The 18,825-nt window shown below is 48.0% G+C and overlaps 8 protein-coding genes across 8 annotated transcripts; 1 reads left to right on the top strand and 7 right to left on the bottom strand.

Moving 5' to 3' along the window:
- Nucleotides 1–272: 272 nt before the first annotated feature.
- On the bottom strand, nt 273–4,999 carry N7471_004154 (uncharacterized protein; the record flags this gene model as incomplete). The annotated part of the gene is made up of 5 exons (XM_057276873.1): nt 273–840; nt 898–1,355; nt 1,412–4,670; nt 4,730–4,899; nt 4,966–4,999. 5 exons carry the CDS (start codon nt 4,997–4,999, stop codon nt 313–315), a joined length of 4,449 nt encoding a protein of 1,482 aa, XP_057136483.1. The 3' UTR covers nt 273–312.
- A 556-nt stretch (nt 5,000–5,555) lies between these two features.
- N7471_004155 (uncharacterized protein) lies at nt 5,556–7,106 on the bottom strand (the record flags this gene model as incomplete). Its single annotated transcript, XM_057276874.1, has 1 exon — nt 5,556–7,106. One exon carries the CDS (start codon nt 7,104–7,106, stop codon nt 5,556–5,558), a length of 1,551 nt encoding a protein of 516 aa, XP_057136484.1.
- Nucleotides 7,107–8,189: 1,083 nt separating this feature from the next.
- On the top strand, nt 8,190–10,191 carry N7471_004156 (alpha/beta hydrolase; the record flags this gene model as incomplete). The annotated part of the gene is made up of 6 exons (XM_057276875.1): nt 8,190–8,285; nt 8,351–8,525; nt 8,596–9,645; nt 9,768–9,852; nt 9,916–9,976; nt 10,060–10,191. The coding sequence occupies 6 exons, from the start codon at nt 8,190–8,192 to the stop codon at nt 10,189–10,191; spliced, it is 1,599 nt and encodes a 532-aa protein (XP_057136485.1).
- Nucleotides 10,192–10,633: 442 nt separating this feature from the next.
- On the bottom strand, nt 10,634–11,504 carry N7471_004157 (BTB/POZ domain-containing protein; the record flags this gene model as incomplete). Its single annotated transcript, XM_057276876.1, has 3 exons — nt 10,634–11,203; nt 11,267–11,393; nt 11,446–11,504. The coding sequence occupies 3 exons, from the start codon at nt 11,502–11,504 to the stop codon at nt 10,634–10,636; spliced, it is 756 nt and encodes a 251-aa protein (XP_057136486.1).
- Nucleotides 11,505–11,891: 387 nt separating this feature from the next.
- On the bottom strand, nt 11,892–14,115 carry N7471_004158 (uncharacterized protein; the record flags this gene model as incomplete). Its single annotated transcript, XM_057276877.1, has 3 exons — nt 11,892–13,474; nt 13,530–13,948; nt 14,042–14,115. The coding sequence occupies 3 exons, from the start codon at nt 14,113–14,115 to the stop codon at nt 11,892–11,894; spliced, it is 2,076 nt and encodes a 691-aa protein (XP_057136487.1).
- Nucleotides 14,116–14,528: 413 nt separating this feature from the next.
- N7471_004159 (CCDC90 family protein) lies at nt 14,529–15,586 on the bottom strand (the record flags this gene model as incomplete). The annotated part of the gene is made up of 3 exons (XM_057276878.1): nt 14,529–14,586; nt 14,645–14,978; nt 15,055–15,586. The coding sequence occupies 3 exons, from the start codon at nt 15,584–15,586 to the stop codon at nt 14,529–14,531; spliced, it is 924 nt and encodes a 307-aa protein (XP_057136488.1).
- A 374-nt stretch (nt 15,587–15,960) lies between these two features.
- Nucleotides 15,961–17,011, bottom strand: sec53 (phosphomannomutase SEC53; the record flags this gene model as incomplete). Its single annotated transcript, XM_057276879.1, has 5 exons — nt 15,961–16,210; nt 16,271–16,345; nt 16,424–16,740; nt 16,791–16,853; nt 16,910–17,011. 5 exons carry the CDS (start codon nt 17,009–17,011, stop codon nt 15,961–15,963), a joined length of 807 nt encoding a protein of 268 aa, XP_057136489.1.
- Nucleotides 17,012–17,377: 366 nt separating this feature from the next.
- N7471_004161 (putative DnaJ chaperone (Caj1)) lies at nt 17,378–18,456 on the bottom strand. The gene is made up of 4 exons (XM_057276880.1): nt 18,393–18,456; nt 18,326–18,337; nt 18,212–18,272; nt 17,378–18,159 (listed from the first exon to the last, which is right to left on the bottom strand). Exons 1-4 carry the CDS (start codon nt 18,397–18,399, stop codon nt 17,583–17,585), a joined length of 657 nt encoding a protein of 218 aa, XP_057136490.1. The 5' UTR covers nt 18,400–18,456; the 3' UTR covers nt 17,378–17,582.
- Between the last annotated feature and the right edge of the window lie 369 nt (nt 18,457–18,825).

Raw genomic sequence — 18,825 nt, forward strand, 5'->3', positions numbered from 1 at the left:
AGGAGAAACACCAAGACCACCGAATTTATAAACGAATCAATGATATAGGCAACTGCACTCACGTCATCGCCATTCAAGTGAACAGTATGGGGGGCACCTGCCCAGGTGGATTGATTAGTCAGTAATTGATTAGTCACATTTCTTGGCAGCATATCGATATCTGGTAGGTGCGATCCGAAACGAAGTCAACACGAGTCTACAATATGTTATAATATATCAGTAAGAAAAGGGAGGGTTTGATAATCAATTGAACGTTGAGTCCCTATCAGAATAAGACATAGTATGTTCTAAATCACAGTAAATATTCATATCTCAACCCTCCATTCTTTGCTCAGCAGCTTCGCCTCTTAAGAACCGACCAACCTCCCTTGCTGCCTCAGCCGAAAGATCAGTGCCATCTTTCGGCTTAGTATTTCCAAAGAGACATTGCCAAAGGTCGTCCTTCTTCACCATCTCTCCACCCACGGAGCCGCGTTGCATCAGGGTTGTGAGAGTGGCATCTTGTAGTTCCATCGAGTTGGCAGATTCAATAACGGCTTCAGTAACACCATCGCCGTCGGCAGGAGATGTCAAGAGTGCTGCTTTGACTTGCTTCTCTTTCTCCATGATGTGAGCCAGGCGTCGGGTTACTGAGATCTCATATATGGATTCTTCCACCGTGCCGGAGACAAGGTACATCCATACGGTTGTTGGTCGATTTTGGCCAATACGATGCACTCGAGCAATGACCTGGAGCTCGATTGCCGTGTTGATGAGTGGCTCACATAGGAAGACATGAGTTGCAACGATCAAATTCAGCCCGGATGACTGTGCTTTGCCATGCAAACAGAAGCACTCAATCTAGATCATATATCGTCAGCGTATTCCTTCCAATAAGGGATGGTTCGGGCGACTTACAGCCGGGTCTGTTTTGAAATTCTCAATACCACTCGGAGAGTCAATACTGGTGGCGATTATTCCAAGGGATCTGAATGCGCTCTGTAATACCGACAAAAAGGTTCCGTATTGAGAGAAAATGATTGACTTTGCGCCAGGGTCGTGTTCCCGCAGCCATAGGATGTGTCGGGCCAAAGTATCAATCTTTGTCCCGTAAGATTGCTCCAAGTCAATGTTTTTGATCTCATTGAGATCACCGGAGCTGATGTCACTGTAAATCGCATTCTGAGAATGACCTTCGTGGTCCAATTTGACATGTGTCTTTTCCTCTTGTACAACTAGCTCCTGTGGCTTGTATGTGATCTGATGGAAATCATTACGCTTCAACTTCTTCTTGCACATTGGACAATTTTGGTGTGCAGTCCACCATAGTCGCAAGCAGTCAGTACAATACTTGTGGCCACACACAGTCAACACACCTGCATGAAAAGTCAGTCCGCGTGTAAAAGATACATATAGAGAAAGCAATACTCACCAACTTCGAAGGTCGATCGGCAGACAATGCACTCTCGAGCATTACTGTCGGAGCTAGCATCATCTCTTAGGTGAATGAGATATCTTGCTTTGGACTTGAGAGAAGCGATCCTTCCTTCAATAAATTCCTCATGCTCCACCCTCAGAATAAAAGCGGTTTCATCTAGCGGCTTGCCTGCACTTTCCTCATCGTATGGGGCCACCGTATCCGAAATCTGCTGCAGGTGACGATAATACTCCAGTCGATTATTCATGGTGTCGCGGAATGTTTCAACTTCTCTGCTCAGCTTGTTCGATACTTTCAGTTGCTCAGCGATCATTTGACCGGCGTTTTTCAGGACCATTTCGACGATCTCATGTTCAGCACGAGCACGCGAATTGCCCAAGCCGGCTTGCCACTCTAGGGATGTCACAAGTTTTCGAAGCTCACTGACAATGTCGCGGAGCGATCCAAGATTAGGGTCAGGAATAATCTGACTGCGAGTTTCCATGATCTTGAGAAATAGTTTCGGAGAGGGCCCCTCACCTCTTTGGGCCTGGACGATTCCGGCTTTGGCTTCGTGGGAAATGAGAGTGTTCTTTTGACCAGTGAGGGCGTCATGACGGTCGCTGTACATTGACCTCAAAGACTCCATGTAGACATACATCTCATCTTGATGTTTAGTTGACCGCTCATATTCATCTCCCTCCAGCATTGCTTCTTCTTCCTGGTCAATGAGTGGCTGAGAGACCAGTCTGACCATGACATCCCGCCATTCCTTGTATTGCTCGGCATGCTTGTTAAGAGCGTCGCAGAAATCTTCGAATTTGCTGAGCAGATTGTATGACTCGACTCCTTTGCTGTAGAGATGAGGATTCATTTTCGGGATGTTCACGAATTCTTTGTCTCGTGCCTTAATCTTGATTTCTTCCATGTAGCGCTCGACTTTCCGGGAAATGTCAGTCAACATCTCTTTGCGAATGACCTTTGCAGCCTCATAGGTCTCATCTTCACGTTTCTGAAGCGCTTTAAATTCATCCGAATCTGGCTGGGTCAGATTTGGGTCGCTCTTGATTTGGTAATATGCGTTCGCAGTGAAGAACACTGCAACATGCTGGACCTCGAGTGCAGCTCGAAGCTTTAGTCGGCACTGGCCGAGGCGGCTGTTATTGTCTGCCTCTTCGTCCTCATCATCCTCGTCATCATCCTTGTCATCCGGGTACATGTGTCCTAGGGTAGCCCCGTCTTTGTCACCGGTAGCGCGTTTAATCTTCAGTAGGCGCAGTTGCTCTCTGCTCTCTTCAACCAGCTGAGTGGCATGACCCAATGCTTTCTGCCAAAGAGCGAGGGCTTCTTGGCGGCGTTTTGCATTTTCTAGAAGCTGGCCTCGTTGAAGTTGAGATGCAATGAGCAATCGTTCTTCTGTACGTATGGCCGCCTCGTTGGCCTCAGTCATGGCTTCCAGAACCTGGGCTACAGTCCGCAAAGGACCAGAACCTGGACCTAGGACTCGGCGATAGCTGATAACTTCGGGATGGAGGCACGTTTGGCGGAGTCTTGTCAACCAAAGACGCATTTTTTCGACAATTACAGGATCTTCGGGGTCCCAATCGCCTCGAAGGGGGGCTCCTGAGGCGGTCAAACCGCATTCTTCACACATTTGCTCAAAAAGCTGACCGTACTTCTGTTCTTCTACAGCTGTGAAGGGAGTAGTGATAACGATGCGCTTTTGGGGTGGTAGGCGAAGCTCATCCAATAACTGACTTTTCCTGTGCCGAAGAGCGATTGTGTTGATGATTTTTGCCAGGACTGACCCAAAACACAGACACAATCTTCTCCACAAAGGGGCTGAAAAGCAGAACGGCTCATAATGGAGGAAAAGGAGAAGACCAAACAGGTCGTCGATGTTTCTGCGCAGTGGAGTACCGGTCACTGCCCATGCAATCTCTCGAGGAATCAAGCGAGCTACTTTCGCTGCATTGCTGACTCCACTCTCAATCATCTGAGCCTCATCCAGACATACACGCCACCATGAAAGGCGAACGAGTGGCGTCTTCCTCTGTACAAATCGCTTTTCGTGCCGTAGAGCTCGCTGCGGGGCACTACCCGCATAGTGAATTTCTTTTGCGATGACATTGTAGGTGGTCAGAACAACATCGAACTCGGCAAGCTCGTCGACAATCATGTCGTCGGTTATCTCTCTCCCGCGTTTGATGCCATTATAATGATAAACACGCAGAGTGGGGGCATGCTCTTTCAACTCTTGTTTCCATTGTTCAAGAATCGCGGGGGGTGTGATGATCAAAGTGGCGCCAGTAGGTTTTAACCCGTCGGGATCAACCTTGATGGGCTGCGATTCTCGCTTGTTCAGACTTATTAACGCAATCACTTCAACTGTCTTGCCCAGCCCCATTTCCTCTGCAAGCACTCCGCCTTTCAGATTATCTGCGGCATCGTCCCACCCAGAAAGATCCGTTGTCAGAATCATGAAAAGATGACTGAAGTAGTAGGTCCGTCCATAAACATCTTTTGTGGAATTGAAAGACGCTGGAAGGTCACTCTTGGGAAGTTCTCCCATAGGCATAATTTCCCCATTTGGCCCTACTTCTCTTCCTTCTCTTTGTAAAAGCCAGCGAACAGCTCTTCTCTGGAACGGGAATAGCTTGCATTTTAAATCAGGGCATTTGATATTCGTCGAACTTTCTGTGACCTTGGGAACGTGAACATTCTTGTAGAAATCCCGAGGATACCATTCTTGGGGGGTTCCCAGCATTTTATTGCGATATTCGCGCTCGGTCAATCCTGACGGGCGAACACATTTTTCCTGCAACACATATCTTGTAAAGGCTTCCAGGTCTGCTTCCCCCAAGCGGTTTAGATCTGGGACCTCAATAGAATCCCTCCAAAGAACAACCGTCTCGAGAGTAAAAGTTGTTCCATCTGGTGAGGCACACAGGTGCGCTTGGTAGCAGGCTGTAGGCACATTATTGGAGAACTGGTCGACGTGAGCAAGTTTGCTAGCGGCTTGAAGTTGGCCAAGGAGATCGAACAACCGCAAATCCTCGCATGGATATATCAGCAATTCTTCTTCGTCGAGACTAGATAGTTCCAGTTCCATACGATTAGAGTCGCCATCGGCCGAGTCTGGTTGTGGCGTGTTGTTCAGGTCGTCGTCGAGAAAATGAACGCTTCGAACATCGAGAAGTATAGGAACACGGGAGGTGGAGAAGTTGGGGTCGTAAGGCCTTTTGGATTTGTGAGTGCTCGTATTCGAGGGTTTCTGCGGAGGGTAACGGATCAGCCGTTTTGCTCTAGAGCGGGATACCAGTGGCAACCTACTATGCGCATTGTCAACTGTGCTAATGGAATGTAACCCAGAGGTATTCCAGTCACCGATATCCCATTCTCTTGTGTCAGACTCCTTGCGCCCCGTTTGGTAGTCTTGCGCCGCTTAGTAGGACGGTCATCGCATTGCTGGAAGATGGGGTACAGAGACTCGAGAGTCGCGTCTAGGATAAAAATGGATGTTAGTGCTTCAATTTCGTCAAGACAAGCAGCGAAAAAGAGAAACTTACCTGGTAATGTGATATCCTCTACGACCACACTCATTTTGAAACCCACAGCCTATCCTGTCGCCACAATGGAGAATTGACAAGAAGGGAGAATGCATCGGAAAGATGGGGCTGCCCTCTTATCGCAATGATCACGGGAAGATAAGGCAGGTGGGGGCTAACCTTGGAACCTTATCGTCGGCTAAATGCAAATCCGACTCCACTTGGTATATCAACTCAGGTTTCAACATACTGCGTCCAGCTGTCTCTGATCTAATATATGGACTGGAGCTTATGGTATCAATCTCGTCTGGTAATAGCCATGTTGTTCAAACCCCTTTCTCTGATAATTGTATGAAAATTTACTATAAGACACTGTCTCACGATGTAGTAAAACACATCTATTTAAGCCAAGTATTATATTAATTTACTGATTCCTATCTTTTAATGGCCTATATGAAGGTAGGAATTACTGGTTGAAACATGTAAACGGTAGCGTTGACGCTGGTCCGTTTCGAAACGGTGGAATGTGGATCGCTGGTTAAGTTCAGCTTTTAAGCAGTAGCAGCACGCCTAGGTATATATAAGCTGACCTGGATGAGACTTTCTGACTGTTATATCATGAGAGACTCGATATGCGTTCCCTCCCGCGCGCAGAACGTATACGTAATATCCAACCTGGCCGCAGACTGTCCACTGACGACATGTACCCAAGACATAGCCTCGACCCTCTGCCACACAGCAATTTGTTCCATGCTCTGTGTCATTTGTCCCTCCCCAGACCCACCCTCTTCAATCTCAATTACCCGCTCAACCACCCTGGCAGCATAGATGCTATCCCAAACCGCCTCCCGTATCGGTTGCCGTCGCAAGATACTCAAGACCTCGCGTCGGACCATGGGATGCCGGCATTTGACCCCGATTATGTAAAGCACGGGGACAATTCCGATCTCCGGTGTAAAAGTCGGCTTTAACGACCCCGAATACCGCTCATGCGCTGCCGCTACGTCGCCCGCCAAGGCCACGCATTGCTGGAACTGGGGCAGGAAGTCGTCATAGTCCATTTCCCTGCCAGGTCCGTAACTACTGAGGAGAATCCGTGCGATAGTATGTTGTAGGCGCAGCAGTGATATGAGCGGGTAAGTTTCAGAATCTGTCTCATAGGAGCTGCCTTGTTGCAGTATGTTTTCGAAGAGATTCGACCACGTTTCCAACTGCCGGAGAACGATATCCTTGAGTGACGAAGGTAACGGCGGCATATTACCCATCGGGGACATTTGCTGCTCCGTGTTGCGCAGTCTCATTACTCGAGCGACGAGGATCTGGAGGTGGTCGGCGGCTTGGTCGAGAGACCGAAAGGTACCGCCGGAGAGTGGAAACTGGGACATAAATGTCTCTTGGATGTCGGCTGGAGTCCAGTCGACCAGAAACATTACGGCTTGCATGTCGAGACGGCGGATCTGTCTTGTGACCTGGCAGATAAGGGTGCGAACCCCTGAGGGTTTGGCATTGTCGTAAGTACTGTTGTTGTTCAGTATAGCCTTGTCGATGTTGCGTGAGAGCTCCACACCTCCACGCAGGTGCTTCACTGCTTGTACGTAGTTGCCCGCCAGGTGATCAAAGCAGGTGAAGAGATAGCAGACCAAAAGGGTGACGGCTGTTATTTCGGTGCTGTCACCACTTTCCTGATTCAGAAGAAGTTGAATGGCCCGATTATAGTGGAGCAAGGGAGCCTTATCCGGTAGCCAGTCTTTCAAGGATTGCGGTTGATGCACACGATCGCTAGAATCGCGATCTAGGTAGTTTCGGTGAATTAAGGCCAGAGCAATGGCGGCATACCGCACCGATGGCACTGTTTGGGAGAAGAATATAAGAGTCTTCCGCCATGATTCGCAGGGGTGGTATTCATTCAGATGCTTGATCGAAATATACTCGAAAAAACACATTGCCTCTGCCTGGGTTGACCCAGTCACTGGTAGGATCATAAAGGGTCCGAGATTTTGTAAAGTGAGGCCATGGTATTTCGCGCGCCATTGTTTTGGCTGACATGCACTGATCGCGGTGCAAGGGTGGTAAATGTCGCAGCTCTCTGCTCTGTCGGCCTTCTCGTTGTGATAATGACTTGGTTCAATTTCGGTCTTCTCGGTCTTGCAAGCGAGGGGCATTTCACTATAGCCGTCACAGGTTCGACCTGTGGAATGGCATTTCAAGCATAAAGGCCGAGATAGATCGCATTTTACTCGTCTTATCCTGAGACGTGCACCGATGCTGATTGTCAGTTTTTGAGTCTTTGAACATAATTGATCGCTTTGTAGCAATACACGGAGTCAAGTCTCACTTGCAAGTCTTACAGCCTAGTCTTGACTTTGGGGCGAATTTGCGAGGTTTTCTTCTCCAAGCTTGATTGGCCGTCTTGGTGTTCTCGTTCTTGATCTCGTCCATCATGTTGATGTTAGCTGGCCAAGATTTGCAAGTTGCACACAGCATTGGCGTTGAAATGCGAATTATATGGGGTACCGATCGAATTTCAAGAAGATCGTCTATTCGTCCGTTCGTATGCCAGGTATGCCAGCGGGGAAGTCATCACACCCTTTGCGATGCACACTTGAATGAGAAAGGAAAGTACAAAAAAAGGAGCTTGGAGAAAGACTACATATGTAGCTCAAAGATGAATCAATCATTCCAAGGTTATAAATCCTCAGGTGATACCTAGGTAGTGACTAGTGCATATGACAGGTTTTGATTGGTTAGTTCGTACAGGCGGGGCGCCAAGAAAGGAGAGCTTCCAAGGTTCTAGGCACCTCTTTGTGGGTCTCTAGATTATGCTAATATCTACTCCGTATGAAGACCCGTGGACAGTGTCTTCAGAGCCTTAATCTCACTGGAGATTCAGCAGATAAATTAAAGCCTTAGACCCACAAATACATTAATAGGGGTCAGATTATGCCCGCATCCTCTGTAGTTAAACCTGGTGGTAGTAAAATATATATTGATTGGCTGGTTCGTACAAACGGAGGGCTAAGAGAGTGTGCGCAATAGCTATTGTGAGTTGATAGGAAGAATGCGGCAGCCTAAGGAGCTGAGCAATTGAAACCGATAATCTTGATTGACAAGTCTCTTAGGAAATTCAACTGGTATAAATAGCTCCCTGGTATCGCAATTATGCCAGCTGCAATGATACATATCACCACTTTTTTTTTGCAAGCAACATAACAGAAAGCTCAATGGGAAACCTTCTGGGAGTAACAATGAAACGACTTGTGAATTCCCTCATTCTTTTCATGAGCTTGGGATGCAAAGCTGATCGCTGGCATGATCCGGGCATGGCCTATGGATTTGACAATGTAAGTCTTGGACTTTGCTGAACCATATCCTCTAAGGCTTTCAAGCTTTCTGACTAGCTATCTAGATTGAACCATCAGCCAACCTCACGTGGACACCATGTTTCGATGACTTTACATGCTCTAGACTGGAAGTTCCTTTGGATTATTCAAACAGAAGTCTTGGCACAACGTCAATCGCCTTCATAAAACTGGCTGGCAAGAATGCCACCGTTGAGTCCCCAAGCATTGTACTCATCCCTGGTAAGATCTCGATCAGATCAATCATAAAAAGTTATCTGAAACCCATGTGACTGGACTGACACTTCGTTAGGCGGTCCGGGTGGTTCTGGTGTCGACCTCCTCCTCACATACCAGGCCCTCGTAGGGCAAATCTTCGGAGAGCAGTACAACTTCGTCTCCTTTGACCCTCGCGGTGTGAACAACAGCGATTCGAGCCTCGACTGCTTCTCGGGGAATGCAGAAGCAAGATTGGCCTTCAGTCGACTGCACAGTACAGGCGCTACCAACGTCTCATCAACATCGCTTGAGGAACAGTACTATTCAAGCTCTATCTACGGAGAGTGGTGCAATGATGCTGTCAAGAATGATTCACCTCATGGATATTATGTGACTACACCGGCGGTCGCCCATGATTTGCTCACATTTATAGAAGCCGAGGCCGAGATGGCCGGTCAGTCACCACCAGACGCCAAATTGTGGTGCTATGGCATCAGTTACGGCAATGTCATCGGCAGCACTTTCGCTTCCATGTTTCCTGACCGAGTTGAGAGAATGATACTCGATGGTGTTGTGAACGCAGAGCAATATTATAACAATGACTGGAGGGACAACGTCGATCAAATGGACGAGGCCATGAGAAAATTCTCGAGCTTCTGCCATTCCGCAGGTCCTGAAAAGTGTTCCTTCTGGGGACCCACGCCAACTGACATCACGGCCAGAATGGACGGCATCATCCATCAGCTTCAGAACCATCCGGTCCCGGTAAGCGGGGTCCAAAGTCGAGACCTGCCGACACTGGTCACCTATTCAGACCTGAAGGCTCTTTTTCTCAATACTATCTACGCCCCACTGGCAAAATTCCCAGTCATGGCCGACATCCTACACCAGATCGAGCGTGGGGACGTGTCTGCTCTTGCGGGCATGTTTGACGGGTTAAATTCTACATCCGATGCCCGTCTCGCCATCCAGTGTGCCGATTCGTATCGGAGAAACAGGCTTACTACCATTGAAGAATTCAAGAGTTACGTCGAGTACACGATTTCCAAGAGCAAGTATATCGGTGATATCTACCCTATCTACTTGGAAAATATCTTGTGTAGATCATTCCGACCGCAATTGCCTGATAGCATGGTGGTTCAAGGTAGGCAATCCTCTTTTTGTCTCTCTCTCTCTCTCTCTTTTTCCGCATTCTTTAAACTTCCTCTTCGGAAAAATAAACGTCTGCATTGGAAGCAAAATCTAACCAGTTTCTTCTTTATCCAGGCCCAATAAGTGCAATAGACAGGCCTACGTCCTTCCCGATCCTGTTTGCGAGTAATACCATCGACCCTATAACGCCCTTAACATCGTACGTTGCGGCCAAATTTTCCCGCCGTCTGGTATGTTACTGATTGACTTTTCCTCTTCGCAGCGCGCGCAAGATGTCATCTCGCTTTGCCGGATCGGTACTTCTATTGCAAGAAGCCGTTGGTGTAAGTTGTTATCAAATCTCAATCACACAACAATCTCAAATAAGAGTCTAGGCTTACTCGTGGGATGTTTCTATTGAATGCAGCATACAGTCATCGACCAGGGGGCGTCAAACTGTTACTTTGGATATGTTCAGGCATACCTTCAAGGCATAGTCCCACCGTCCAACATTACATGCCCGCAACAGCACATACCTTTCATAGACGGCCCTGTTTAAAAATTGTTAAAGCCGTGGAGGAGGGGTTCGTTAAGTTCCAGGAATGAATTGGCTAGTGCTACCACAGTGCTTAACAGTCTTTAGCAGATCTGGCTGTTCTATGCGTGGGAGGTAGAGGCTGGATTCAAGGCCTGCTATTGTGTTTGAAGAAGGTGTTGATTAGGATGGTCGGCCTTATATACATATATGATTCGGATCTTCCGGGAGACATCTAATTTCTACGTAGCAGAATTTTCAAGAAGGATATCAGAGAATATACTAACTACCTAGGTCATCCAGTAGAGTATCAAGTTTCCGCAGTCTCCAACAAAATCTGTGTATTCATAACATGGAGATACCCAAACATGTCTCTGTTTTGTGTTAAAGTCTCCTACTAACATCACAAAAGAACCATAATATCTCCAAGAGAGAGATAATCTCCCAAACCACAGCAAGAAAGACCTCAAAAAGGCCCAACCTTATCATCATGGCAAAACGGACATGCAGTAAAGTACTCTGCCAACCCGACCTGGATCTGCCATCTCGCAAAACAAGACAGACAAGAGAAAGACTGAACAAGACGAACTCTCGTAGACGCAGACTGAGGCAACCACATGTGCGAAAGCAGCACAAGATCGGTAGCAAGCCCGGGAGTTTCTTCAATCAGTTTCTCGAATGCCTTCTTCTCACGCAGCTCCTTCATGTACTTTTGACAAACCGCGACGACCACATCCCGAAGACCTCGATCCGACTTTGGCGTCGTTTTATATGCTTCAAAAGCAGCCGTCAAGAATTCGTCCGAGTTCCAGTGGTCTTGGGCGAGGGTGACGAAGGTTAATTTTGTTTGGACTTTGAGATAATCCACCTCGAATTTGTCGGCAATTGCGTATACTTTGACATTGAATAACATGGGACACATTTTATGCTCGGATTGGCTGATGTCGTAATGTAGTCCGTAGAACGAGCGTATCATGGCTTCCACGATGCGTGGATGCTCGTCCTTTATTTCGAATACACGAGCTTGTTCGCTTTCCTGTAATCGTCAAAGTCAGCCAAGCCTGTGGATAATAAAGGGCTTGGGCACGGGGAGACTTACAATAGGAGCATCAGAGAAGAACCGACAGAAAACCTCAGATCGGCTGCAGACTACCAGTCTGTGTACCTTCAAGGCTTGGTCCGTGGTATGAATTGTGAGGTCGAAGAAGATGCCTGTGGGGTAAAGGCTATCTCTGGTCAGTTCTCTTGTTCACACAGTGTGTAAACCCAAGAACTTACTCCCCTAGTCGGTGGACAAACCGATCAGTACCCTCAACGCTCCAAGAAGCAAGTTCCATTGCAAGGGCGCGTCGAAGGGAGCTTTGACGCGAAGGTGACGAGTAGGGGACAGTAAAATATGTGAAGAAGCAAATTAAGGATTCAAACCTGTTGGGGTAACAAGGTAACAAGGATGAGCAGTTCGGAAGCTTTTTCTTCTCAATGTCAAATGAGACTGAGATACCGAAACAAAGGTAAATGACTATCTACGACCTTGTCTCATCCCCAACTTGTTCTTATTTGTGCGAAATGATTTCTTGGATCTCCTGCGAGACTGCGAGACCATTATAAGTCACTACTCATGCTCCTCTGCCATACCGTGTTGTATCCTACCTCCGTATCCCAAACGGGTGACCGTCTACCTTGTAACCTTGACATCCGGGACGCTTCATATTATGTCATTCTTCCTAGTTTATAAGAGCTCCAGGTCCTTTTCCAATTATAGCTCTCACACTATCTCTCCCAGTATCCCCATGATCTTGTGGCGAAGACGCTGAGGTCTTGCCTTCAGGATGAGTGTCATCTACAACGGTACCATTGATTGCATGAACAGATCGATGGTATGATCGCCCATTACTCTGACTGTCGAAAACATTGGTGGTGTCGCCCCAAGAGGTTGAGCTTCCACCAGTAACGGATTTATACTGCGCCGTGCCAGACTGACTTGTGTGTAGGTATGATGGCCCCGAGGTCAAGGTGTAAGTGGAAATACCGAGCCCTCCTGTTGCCTCAAAATCGAGACCTCTCTTCATCCAAGAGTCAATTGTCGTCCCATTCGACGTGATGCCGTAAGTTGCATTGACAACCAAGGGATATTGGAATGCAATGCTGTTTGAGATGGGTGTATCTCCGAGCTCGGTGATAGTGTTATTACCAGTTATGAGTTGTCTGTTAACTTGACTGTATCCTTGCTGGTTGAGGAGACCGTGGTTGGAGAAGGATAGTGTCTGAGACCAGGAGTACACAGAAGATTTTGCACTGAAAACCCGCTCGACAACCACAGAATATGACAAAGAATCGTTTCCCCCAGCATCATTGTGGATAAGATTCCGAGTCACAGCAAACACTGGCAAGGGAGCATCCAGGGTGGGCCGGTTGTTATAACTAGTGACAGTGGCTTTAGAGGCTGAGCTGTTGTCGTCGATATATATGAAAATATTTCCTGTGACAACCCAATATGAGCCCACAGTGTTTGAAAATGTGGTCCCATCTGCCGAGACATTAAGACCAGTCACCCGGATCTCAAACGAATGTTGCTTCCCGTCTTGAATCATGGGAAGAAATGGGGAAATATCAACCTCCGGCTGTCGAAGATCGAATGCATCAGTCCCGACAACCGGACGCCAGAATCCCGGAGCCACGCCTCCCGTGAAGATAATAGGAAATGGCCAGACAAGCCCGGCAAGGATCCCATCGATATAGAGCTGAACTTCACGAAAGGGAGTGTACCCATATAGCGCACCCACAGTGCTTTCAAAGTCTCGGGTATCCTCAGAGAAAACATTGGACCACCAGAACTCTTCTTCTGATTGTCCACATGCCGATATTGACACAACAGCACGCGATGCCGCAGCGGGGATCTCGTACATGACTGTTGTGTTATCTCTGGGAAGTTGGAAGGCACTTGAAGAGTTTGATGCTGACTTTTTGGCAGAGATTGGAAGAATTATATCCGCCGTCTTGACATTTTGCTCCTCAGAGAAGTGCGCTGTAAGCGTAGCGTTGAACGAGCCGGTGTAAACATCGTTAATGATATTTCCCAAGTCAAATATCAGCTTTTGGGGATTCTTCCATAGCGAGTTATACTGCGACATTTCTTTGACATAAGTCCAGACAATCCCATTGGTTGTCGGCTCTGCAGTTGAAGTCCGGAACACTTCATTGTCTCCAAGGTACATTAGTGCCAGGCGATCAAACTGCTTTCCCCGAGAGGTGACTGTGAGATTGATTCGTACAGTATCGAAGTCGCATTTTGGGGGCTGATAGTCGCCTAGATAAGTTGTAAGATTAGACCACAAGTAGGAGTAACTTTCGAGACCTCTTACCAACAAATGGCGCTCCATAACTGACGCCAAAAACATGATCCATGAGCAATATCTCGACATCGCAGTTGTCGTTTCCACTGGAATCGAGCGATATTGGCTGATAGAGCTGGAAAAACTCTTGCAAACTAGTTGAGCTAGACGCCTGGGATGAAAAGCCAGCAATAGACTGCAACCCGCTCTGAAGCGAGGAAGCCGATGGGAGGTGCCACAAAAGCAACAACCCCCATATGGCGAACAGACCCATAATCGCTAGCAGTCTGAAGCTTGGATTGAATCTTCTCAGTTTACTGCGGGTGTCATTCACCTTTAATTTCAAATCGCAATGATCAATAGACCAAACAGTGTTCGCAGCTGTGTAACTGTCTTGGGGCTTCAGTGGTTCTTGACTGAGCACCGACACTGAAGATCGATCCCGAGACCTACGATGCGATTTAAAAACATTGCAAAACGTGGCCACGAGCCAAAGAAGAAGAATAGATAACACCCATGCAGCTAGTCGGGTAAAACAATACCCCATGGAGGATTGCGGATCCGTTAGTAGTTGAGACAAGTGCCTTGGAGGAACTAGCATGTTAGCTTTGCCCATGTGGACCAGTTAGGATATTGGATTTTATCCAAGACGGGTGGTGAAAGGCCATGTAACCTTGGAAACGGCTCTTCCAGCCATGCAATAGGATAATACAAGCGTAATATGAGGCGATCTTCTAGACTTACCCCTGAAGATAACCTTGGAAGGTGCATAAAGAGGGGAAGGTGCGGCGGAAGTCCGACGCAAGCCCTATGTAACCCCCTCAGGCTATTGTACACTGAATATGCAATGGTTTCCATTGATATTGACCAAGATATGCTTGGTATTGTCTAAACGTATATAGAAACATAGCACGGCTAGACGAGTAGAGAGTATAGTGTACAAAGAGAAAGGGAAGTTGTAAGACAAATGTCTTATGTAAAGCCAAAAAAAACAATCACTCCATATCCAATGCAGACTTTTGTCCCAATTCACATAAACAAGCGCCAGGCACCAAGAATAAGGGCCGCAGTACCGGTACAGACACCCCTGGAGAGAAAAAAAAGTCAGCATAAGCTCGCGCGTCGAGATACTTCGGGGATCATACATGAGCCACTGCAACGTCGAGAACTTGACAGCCTCCACTCGTTCCCTTAATCCAGCAACCTCCTGCTCAATTCGCGTTTCAGTCTCCTTGATACGCATTTCTTGGCTATTTGCCTCCTCACGAATCCGACCCTTCTCAAGGTTCAGATCCAACCGGACTGAGGCTTGTGTTCGTCCAATCTCATCCCGCAGTCGGGAGTTGAGTTTGGCGAGGTCTGCTGAGATCTTCTCGTGCTCTGAACGGGTCAATTGTGCCTCAGTCGAGTCGGCGTTGAGTAGTTCGGAGCGCAATTTGGCAAAGTCCACTTTTTGTGTATAAGTTGATCGCTCCGAGTCTAGCAAAGCGTTTCCCGTTAGATCTCCGACAAGCATTATAAAACACGATGCGTGGCAGAAGACACATTCACATACCTTCCCGGAGGACCATTGTCCTGGTCAGATTCTGGATTGACTCTTGAATGATATCGTTCAATACCCGCATCATTGCTACGGACTGCTCCTCGCTGAAGCCCTCCTCCTGTAGGCGCTTCACGAATTTCAGGGTATCGAAGTGATGATCGCGGGGTCGGACTGGTGTCGCGTGAAAGGCGCGGCGAGCGGGATGATAGGTAGCCACATAGACGCCATCATGTCGGATCGGATTGCCGCGGTGGGTTTTGTTCGACGTTGCCGGCGTGGTTATAGAGGTTCCTCGGGAAACAAGATATCCGGAGATAGCATCCCGGGATGATGTGGAGATGAGCCGGGAAGACTGGGGAGGTGTGCTCAGGGAGTGGAATCGTCGCTTTAAAGGACTCCAGTTTTGAGGGAGTGGTCGTCTTTGACTTGTTGCAAGCGCGGGATGGTGGGTGATGGTAACGGATGGACGCGAAGAGGAGCTGTTCCAAGTCAGGCGGGGAAGGATATTGCGCGGGACATCCGCGACATGTTTTTGAGGCGCCATGTCAAGGACAGCGGGCAAAGAAATAATTTATTCAATAAGTGCGTTTCAAACCGATCAAGAGTGACGCAGGAAAGGAAAGCTTGGAATATTCCGGGGCCTGAAATGATCGGGATGACTAAAGGGGATCGGAAAGATCGACCCGTGGACACTTTCAGTTTCCCGGCGGTGCCCACATTACCCGCATTGCCTAGTAACTATACTACGGAGTATTGTAGAGTTGGGTGTATTCTCATTTCATGCAATTAGAGGACTATTTGGATCGATCTTTGACTAAGTCCGTTTTCAGAAATATCAAAATTAGACTTCGCATGTAAACGCTATCACAAATCCATGCCCTTTCGGCTTCTTGACATTCAATCCAACCTCGTATCTATCTATAAGTCAAACAGCTCCTTCAGCTGGTTGATGGTATCTTGAGGGCCATCAACGGAGTGTCCAATGGTGCGAGGGTCTTCGTAGATCTCATAATCATTTCCTCCGACGAAAGTCTTGTCGCCGAAGAAGTGGATGGTCTTGTAGTCGATACCCGAGATGCCCTTCTCAGCTTCGATGTGCTGTAGGCAGTAGGTCTTGTCCCAGCCGGTGGGGAAGACATCGAAAGAGATCTGACCACCGATAGAGTAGCTGTGTTGGCGGATTGATTAGTACCATATCAGACACAAACCTCGGTAAACAAAGACTTACGTGAGACCGTAGTCGGGGAACTCCTTCTTCAAGGACTCCACCAGGGTTTTTCTAATATTGTGGATCTTGTCATAACTATAGTGCAGGTCAGTCAGCCAGTCCATTTTGTGTCCATAATCACCTCGACATAGTGAACCCAAGATCAACACGTACGCTTCGAACTCATCACGCTCCTCGATGCTAGCAGCACGTCCAACGGGGCTAATGTTGATCATTCCATTGCGGAACTCAACAAAAGTACCGCGCTTGCGGGGCAACTTGGTGTTGGCAATAAACTTGAGAACGAAATCCACTAGCGCTTGGTACTTGTCCTCCCCAAGCCACTGAATGAAGTTGTTGCTGGCAAGCGACTCGCCGAGGCGGAATGCGGTCAGACCGTTTTCGGAGAAACAGAAATCGAACATCGTGGTAACATCGATGGTGGATGATCCAAGCTGCTCTTGCTGCTTCACAAGGTTCGAGCCGCCAACCTGAATCGTGTTAGGAACGGGGTGGGTGTGTTGATTGGGAGGAGACGAACGAATCCAATAGCGCACTTGTGGCGCAATCGAGAGAGCAACTCGAGCATCTCCGGCGAGGCATGCTGTAAGAGAAATATATTAGTATAACTGAATAGCAGTGAGTCGCACTGTAACCTACACGTCTCGCGGGGGTGAGAGTCTCATCAACATCGAACAGAACAACCGTGTTCTTGATGGGACGGTTCTCCAACGAGGGGTAAACACTGGCAGCTTCGGTCATTTTGAAGGATTTATTCAATTGAGTCTCAATATGGAATTTGTCAAAGATAAAAAATTGCGGGCAACTCGGGGGTAAATATAGAGAGAGGGGCCCATTTTGACCGCAAGCGGTGAGTGAAGGCGGGAGCTTAGCGTGAGGCGTTGGGTCCAGAAGCGGAGGCCACCTGGTCTTTTCTGACTCGTTTTTTAAGGGAAAGGTTTATTGGATTAGTGACTCACTCGGATCATTGATCTAGATTAATCTTGTATACGTTGCAATCATCCTGGAGTACGCTATGTTGTGGAGCATTGACATCGAGACCTACCTAGACTCTTGTGACTGGCTGTTATCGATAAGAAACTGAGGGGTCAACTATCAGATCAGAGCGAGTTAAACATGTGCACTCGAGAATTATCTTAACTACTTGTTATATACTTGAGATATGTATTTCCTACTGTACTAAGTGATCCATAGCCACGTAGACATGCACAGTCAGAATGTCCAACCCAACCCAATTCCTACCGAGGCCTGTAAGAGCCAGTTCCCAAATCCCCAACGCCCAAACCGCTCAGCAAGCCAAAAGTAAATATACTCAGCGTCCCATAGTGGACTGGAAGACCTTAGCCGCAAGTTCACTCAGGAGCCGCGTCCGATCCGGCGTTGGAAGGTCCAAGAAAACCTCATAGACGCTTTTGCCCTTAGCATCGCGGATGGCGCCGAGCCGATTACCCGCAACAGCGCCCGCCAGCGCACCAGGCAAATTGCCAACAATGAAGCCCATAGCACCACCACTGACACCGCCAACAAGTGCCCAGAATCTCCCGGTTGGGCGAGTCCGCCTCCCGCCTTCTCCCTCGTTCTCCTCGGCAAGACCCTCTTCGCGCAGCATCTCCTCAAAGACGGACCCGAACTGGTCGCTGTCGCGGTCATCGCGGTTTCCACCGAATCCAAAGCTGGACCAGGAGAAACCGCCGGCGCCGGTTGGTGGGACTTCCGCTTCTGCTTCCTCCTCGGCTGCTTGGTATGCGCGAGCAGCATCGTATTCCCGGCGGCGCGCGGGGTCTGATAGGGTGTAGTAGGCGTCGTTGATTTCCTGGAACTTTCGTGTGCGTGAGGGTCGCTCCGGTGAGTCGACAGGGACTCGATCGGGGTGAGATTTCAGTGATTCCCTAGACTTTGTTAGAGGGGAACTCCAAGGCTAAGTAAGTGTGATGCGCTCACCTCTTATATGCATTGCGAATCTGTTGTTGGGTGGCATCTTGGGCGATGCCTAGAGTCTTGTCTGGTATGTGTTAGTTGGAACGGTCTCCGTTAGGCCTTTGGGGGAGGTCTTACAGTAATCGGGGCCTGGTCAAGAGTTAGTATATTTAGATTTCGGTAAGAGAGAGTAAAATCAACATACTCGACATGATCACACCTAAATTCTGGGTTTCAGCAAGAGAAAAATGTATTATGCTAGACTAAAGATAGACTCCAAGAAGAATTTGGAGAGATTCTTGGAAGGCCATCGCATGCAGTGACGTAGTTGTCGCCTGAGGCATAAATCCACAGCAGGTTCCACGGTTCAACTGTTCAAACCCGCGGATGCTACTACCTACCTAGTACTATATCCGAGGATTTTATTGCGCAACTTCTCCAGCACTATAGGAAATCTGGAAATGACCCGAGACAAAGTACTTCAACTCTAAGATCAACTATCAGAGAATATCATTGAGAGCTAACATATATTGTCACCCCGGCTGGGTCCTGGGCTGCCGCTTTGATAAATGTGACTTACATCAAAGCCCACTTAGAGTCTTGCTGAATATCTGGGAAGAACACCAATCTTTGAGCCC

The sequence above is a fragment of the Penicillium samsonianum genome (genome assembly GCF_028829775.1).
Source record: "Penicillium samsonianum strain IBT 33392 chromosome Unknown utg000003l_segment0_segment0, whole genome shotgun sequence".
In the NCBI taxonomy this organism is placed as follows: domain Eukaryota; kingdom Fungi; phylum Ascomycota; class Eurotiomycetes; order Eurotiales; family Aspergillaceae; genus Penicillium; species Penicillium samsonianum.